This window comes from Thunnus albacares, chromosome 9, assembly GCF_914725855.1.
Source record: "Thunnus albacares chromosome 9, fThuAlb1.1, whole genome shotgun sequence".
Lineage (NCBI taxonomy): Eukaryota > Metazoa > Chordata > Actinopteri > Scombriformes > Scombridae > Thunnus > Thunnus albacares.
In genome coordinates, this window is record NC_058114.1 from 407,501 (window position 1) to 413,389 (window position 5,889).

Here is a 5,889-nt window from a genome sequence, read left to right on the forward strand (position 1 = left end):
ACTCTGGAGTCGAGGACGAGGACCTGTCACCACGACCGTCCCCGAGTCCACACCTCCCCGCCCAGCAGGTCAGTCACAGGTCAACGCTCCTCCTCCTCTTCCTCCTCCTCCTCCAGCACCTTCCTCCTCCAGCACCTTCCTCCTCCTCCTCCTCCTCCTCTTCCTCCTCCAGCACCTTCCTCCTCCTCCTCCTCTTCCTCAGTGTATTTTAGGTTCCATTAATTGTTTGGAGTCATTTAAAAAAAAAAAAAGTCCAAATTCTTTGATTCCAGCATGAAAATGTAAATAATGTAAATGTTTTATTCTTTATGAGGTGAAGCAAACCTCCTTAAAGCACCAACAAGCTCTGCTGTAGTTACGCCTCCTCTTCCTCCGTCTGGAGTCCAGCTACTCAGAGTCAGCCTGTAAATAACAGAGGTCACAGGTCAGAGGTCAGAGGTCATCAGCTGAATGTTTGTCCTTTCAGACTCGGAGAGTTCAGCCGTCTGTTCCTGAACTTTCTCTGCTGATTGACGGCAGCTTCACCTCCTCCAATCAGAATGCTTGGAAGGACCCTGACTCCACCCACAGACCGCCTCCTGACAGGAAGTCTGCTCCTCCACTTGGAAACACCTCAACCTCCTCCTCCTCTGCTCCCAGACCGGCTCCTCCTCCTCTTCACCTCCACAGCACCCCCAACTCCAACCTGCAGCAGCCCTGCACCTGCTGCTCCGCCCACAGCTACGACTGCACCTCCATCTTCTCCTCCCCAGGACTCCACCCTCCACCTGCTCCCTCACATCACCTGACTCCTGCTGCTCCCTCACATCACCTGACTCCTGCTGCTCCTGCTCCCTCACATCACCTGACTCCTGCTGCTCCCTCACATCACCTGACTCCTGCTGCTCCATCCAGCCTCCACCCTGCTTCAACTCCCTCTAGCAACCATGCTGATCCTCCTCGTGTTCCTCCTTCTTCTAATCATCCTGCTCCTCCTCCAGCACCTCCTCCCTCTCATCACCATCCCCCCCACAGCTCCTCCTCTCCCCCCTCCAGCCTCCTCCCTCCTGCACCGGTCCCGTGGCGCTGCGACTCCTCCTCTCCTCACCCTGCGCCTCCCCCCCGCCTCCCCCGGCCCTCCTGTATGAATCAGTGCTGTGAGCAGCAGCAGCAGCAGGCCGGCGTCGTTCCGTCTGACGCCTACCAGCTGCTCCTCCAGCAGGACCGCCAGCTCCGCCTCCTGCAGGCTCAGGTAACACCTGCACGCTGCACCTGCTGACACAGGAAGTAAAGGACCAGTTCACACACAGTCTGAGTCGTATTGTTCTACTTCTTCTTCTCCTTCTTTACTCCAAATGTCAACTTCTCAAATGTTGGAGCTGAATCACATCTGAAATATGAATATGCAACCACCTTAGCAACCACCTTAGCAACCACCTTAGCAACCACCGTAGCAACCGAGGCTACAGAATGACAGCTGTTTATGAGCGATGAGCCGACGTCAGCAGGTTGAAGCCCTGACTGTTGACTTGCAGGCAGCATTTCTACACGTTGCAGTAATGAGTCGATAGACAGGAAGTTAATCACCAACTACTTAATTAATCATTTTTCATTGGTTAATCCATCCGTCCTGGTCACATTAATGAATTATATTACTATGAATTATTGTTATTGTTCTGACAGGCTTTCTGTGGCTGATACCCATGTTGCTGTTTGAGAGTTTATTAAATTATTTAATTTCCTTTAAACGATCCATAAAATAAATAAACTCGTTTGTTTTTAACATTTGTCAGCAGTAAACGTGCTCGGCTGCTCTCAAAACATATCTTTGGTATTTCTGTGCTTCAGTTTCCTTCGATCTATCAGCTGATACGTGCGCTGGTCCAAGGGTGGAGTGTAGTTGTTTGTCTGTGTGGTTGCCATGGTTACAACAGGTAATGACCACTTCAGGTCTGTCCTCAGAGTTGAGTGAAGGTGTTTTGTAAATGTCTGCAGGTCCAGATGCTGCTGGAGGCTCAAGGGAAGCTTCAGTCCTCCAGCCGACAGGCGGACACTCAGACACCCAGAAGCACCGCCAGCATCGGCGTGGAGACAGGTGAGACTGTTTACTGTCAGGACAGGTGAGACTGTTTACTGTCAGGACAGGTGAGACTGTTTACTGTCAGGACAGGTGAGACTGTTTACTGTCAGGACAGGTGAGACCGTTGACTGTTAGGACAGGTGAGACTGTTTACTGTCAGGACAGGTGAGACTGTTTACTGTTAGGACAGGTGAGACCGTTGACTGTTAGGACAGGTGAGACTGTTTACTGTCAGGACAGGTGAGACCGTTGACTGTTAGGACAGGTGAGACTGTTTACTGTCAGGACAGGTGAGACCGTTGACTGTTAGGACAGGTGAGACTGTTTACTGTTAGGACAGGTGAGACTGTTTACTGTCAGGACAGGTGAGACTGTTTACTGTTAGGACAGGTGAGACTGTTGACTGTTAGGACAGGTGAGACTGTTGACTGTTAGGACAGGTGAGACTGTTGACTGTTAGGACAGGTGAGACTGTTGACTGTTAGGACAGGTGAGACTGTTGACTGTTAGGACAGGTGAGACCGCTGGTGTAACCAGGTAGAAACTCTCATCACTCTGTTTTCAGGTGCCAGTCTGTTCTGGGGGGATCCTGTCCAGCCCCTCCCTCATCAGGAAGCACAGGCTCCTCCCCTCTCCTCCCCCAGCACCTCCTCCTCACCCAGACCTCCTCCCCTCTCCTCCCCGAGCACCTCCTCCTCCTCCAGACCTCCCTCCTCCTCACAGGACGTGTCCATCATCAGGCCGGAGGACGGTGACATCACAGGCCAGGAGGCTCTCTGCTCCCCCTCCAGTCAGCACAGGTGAGACTCTTCTCACACACACCTCCGACTGTCTGAAACGCCTCCGACTGTCTGAAACGCCTCCGACTGTCAGAAACGCCTCCGACTGTCTGAAACGCCTCCGACTGTCAGAAACGCCTCCGACTGTCTGAAACGCCTCCGACTGTCAGAAACATCACTGAAACTTTTGTCTGGTTGTGTTTAGTGTTGACGGCCTGCAGAGTGTCAGCATGTACGGAGCTTCAGACGAACAGCAGAGCTTCTACCACAACCTGATGGTAACAACACACACACACATCTACACACACACACACACACACATCTACACACACACACACACACACAACATCTACACACACACACACACACACACAACATCTACACACACACACACACACACACACATCTACACACACACACACACACACACACACACACACACACAACATCTACACACACACACACACATCTACACACACACACACACACACACAACATCTACACACACACACACACACACACACATCTACACACACACACACACACACAACATCTACACACATGGACGTGATAACGTCTCTTTTCATACGTCTCAGACTCAGCTGACGAGCCGTCTCCAGGACTCGGACAGCAGACAGGAAGTGGAGGAGGAGGAGTCGAGGAGGAGCAGCCTGTCTGTGGTTTCTGACCGCTCCCAGTGCTCCCAGTCCTCCCAGCCCTCCCAGTCCTCCTCATCCAGGAGAAAGCAGCAGAGCTGTGGAGGAGACCCGGTGGTCAGCGCCACTCTGCGGCGGCTGCAGCAGCTCGGAGTCGATGTGGATGAAGAAGATCTGACAGAATCCGACAGAAGAATCCATAAAACGGTGGAGAGCAGCAGGTACGAAGTCACCGACGCTTCATCACTTTCATAGTTTATTATATAATAATTCATCTAGAATAGAAAGATGTGAGTCTGCAGGCGGAGCTAAACGTCTCCGTCTGACCTGAACAGTCGGATCAGCCTCTCGTCTTGTTTAGAGCTCGTCTGTTTGTGATGAGTCAGCTGACTGTTGTCTGTTTGTTTGTTTGTTTGTTTGTTGTTCAGCACTCTGGCGTGCATCAACCCTGCGGCGGTTCTGTCCCGACTGAGCGTCTCGGAGCCGACAGCCAGCGCTCTGTTTCCTGGAGGCAGCGTGGATCTGAGTCTGGAGGCCAACGCCATCGCCCTGCGCTACCTGAGCGACTCCCAGCTCAGCAGGCTGTCTGTGGGTGGCCACGCCCCCCGACCAGGCCCCGCCTCCTCCGCAAACTCCCTGCTGTCACCTAGCAACATGTCTCTGGCCACCAGGAAGTACATGAGGAGGTACGGCCTGATCGAGGAAGAGGAGGAGGAAGAGGAAGAGGAAGAGGGGGTCCGGGAGGCGTCGGCCCACCAGCCGCTGACTGAAGCTCTGAACCTGAAGCTCCTCCCACAGAGTCAGCTGATCCAAGACCTGCGGCCAAAAATGCGGCTGCTGGCCGGCGATGTCAAACCAAACGCCACGGACAAGGAGAACTGTTCCAGTGGGCAGCCATCTTTAGTCAGGGCGAGCAGCCGCCAAACCGAAGGATCTGTGGGAAACATCCTGGACCTGAGCCGCCTGAGACAGCTGCCCAAACTCTTCTAACACCAACCGACCAATCAGCTGCCTCGGACAGCTGCCCAAACTCTTCTAACACCAACCGACCAATCAGACGCCTGAGACAGCTGCCCAAACTCTTCTAACACCAACCGACCAATCAGCTGCCTCGGACAGCTGCCCAAACTCTTCTAACACCAACCAACCAATCAGCTGCCTCGGACAGCTGCCCAAACTCTTCTAACACCAACCAACCAATCAGCTGCCTCGGACAGCTGCCCAAACTCTTCTAACACCAACCAACCAATCAGCTGCCTCGGACAGCTGCCCAAACTCTTCTAACACCAACCAACCAATCAGCTGCCTCGGACAGCTGCCCAAACTCTTCTAACACCAACCGACCAATCAGCTGCCTCGGACAGCTGCCCAAACTCTTCTCACACCAACCAACATGAAACCAGTAAGAGAAGCAGCTGCTGGTTTTACTGGGAGATGCTCTGAGAGCTTTAAACAGTGTTTAGCTCTGCTGGTCTGACTCAGGTCCTGGTTTTCATGGTGAGACTGGTTTTACTGGGAATCCTCCATGTTTAGGGTGAGCTGTGGAAACATCCTGAAACTGAACAGAAACAGGAAGCAGCTTAAAACTGTCACATGTTAAATGGAGTCTGGTGCGTCTGAGGGTTTCTTACTGGTTTCACTGGGAATCTGCCGTCTTCAGGTTGTTTTACTCCACTTATTGTAGCATGAAAATGTGTTTTTAATTTTATCATTTGTTGTTTTTATGTGAAATGTCTTTTGCACATTTTTTATATTTATGATTCCATAAATAAAATTCATAAAACTTTAAAAAATGTTGTTGTTTTTTTTCCTGAGGTGAACGTCAGCTGATTCTGATCAGGTATTTGCAGGATGATCAATGACTCTACTTTACTCTCATCAGGCTGATGCGTCTGTTTATAATCAATATTTAGGGCCTGAAGACCCTCTAGTATCTGTTGTTTGTTTCTTTATTATTACACCACTTCAACCCTGAATTTGACCCCTAAACGTGCTCAAAAACTCACCAAATTTGGCACAAACATCAGGTAAAAATTAACCCCTAAAGTGCCAAAATGTGCTCTCTAGCGCCACCTATTTAACCAGTATGGCCGCCACAGTCCGTAGGAATGTCATAGAGATCAAACCAAAACTCAATTATTCGTCTCATCAAGACCTACAAATCACCCTCTGACCTAAATCCAACAGGAAGTCCACAATACACACATGAAAATAAGACTTTTCCCCAATTTTGGACCCCGAACAAACGCTATCTCCTCCGAGGGCGTTAATGGTATCGGCTTCAAACTTTGACACATGACTTATGACACTGTGCTGAAAAAAAGTTGTTAAAAACTTTGTAATAACTCGAACGGTTTGGATTTTATAAGCCCTGAAAGTTGCAGTGCCACATCAC

At 50.8% G+C, this 5,889-nt stretch overlaps 1 protein-coding gene across 2 annotated transcripts in view; it reads left to right on the forward strand.

Annotated features, from left to right (window-relative positions):
* stil (STIL centriolar assembly protein) overlaps positions 1–5,250 on the forward strand; it is a 16,916-nt gene extending 11,666 nt beyond the window's left edge. For both annotated transcript variants that reach the window (XM_044361986.1, XM_044361987.1), the window contains exons 10-16: positions 1–68; positions 467–1,231; positions 1,975–2,074; positions 2,625–2,859; positions 3,044–3,116; positions 3,435–3,715; positions 3,923–5,250. The exon at positions 1–68 is cut by the window's left edge and continues 38 nt beyond it. In XM_044361986.1, the coding sequence (XP_044217921.1) occupies positions 1–68; positions 467–1,231; positions 1,975–2,074; positions 2,625–2,859; positions 3,044–3,116; positions 3,435–3,715; positions 3,923–4,484 (2,084 nt within the window). In that variant the 3' untranslated portion in view covers positions 4,485–5,250. The remainder of the gene's footprint in view (positions 69–466; positions 1,232–1,974; positions 2,075–2,624; positions 2,860–3,043; positions 3,117–3,434; positions 3,716–3,922) is intronic.
* The last annotated feature ends 639 nt before the right edge of the window (positions 5,251–5,889 follow it).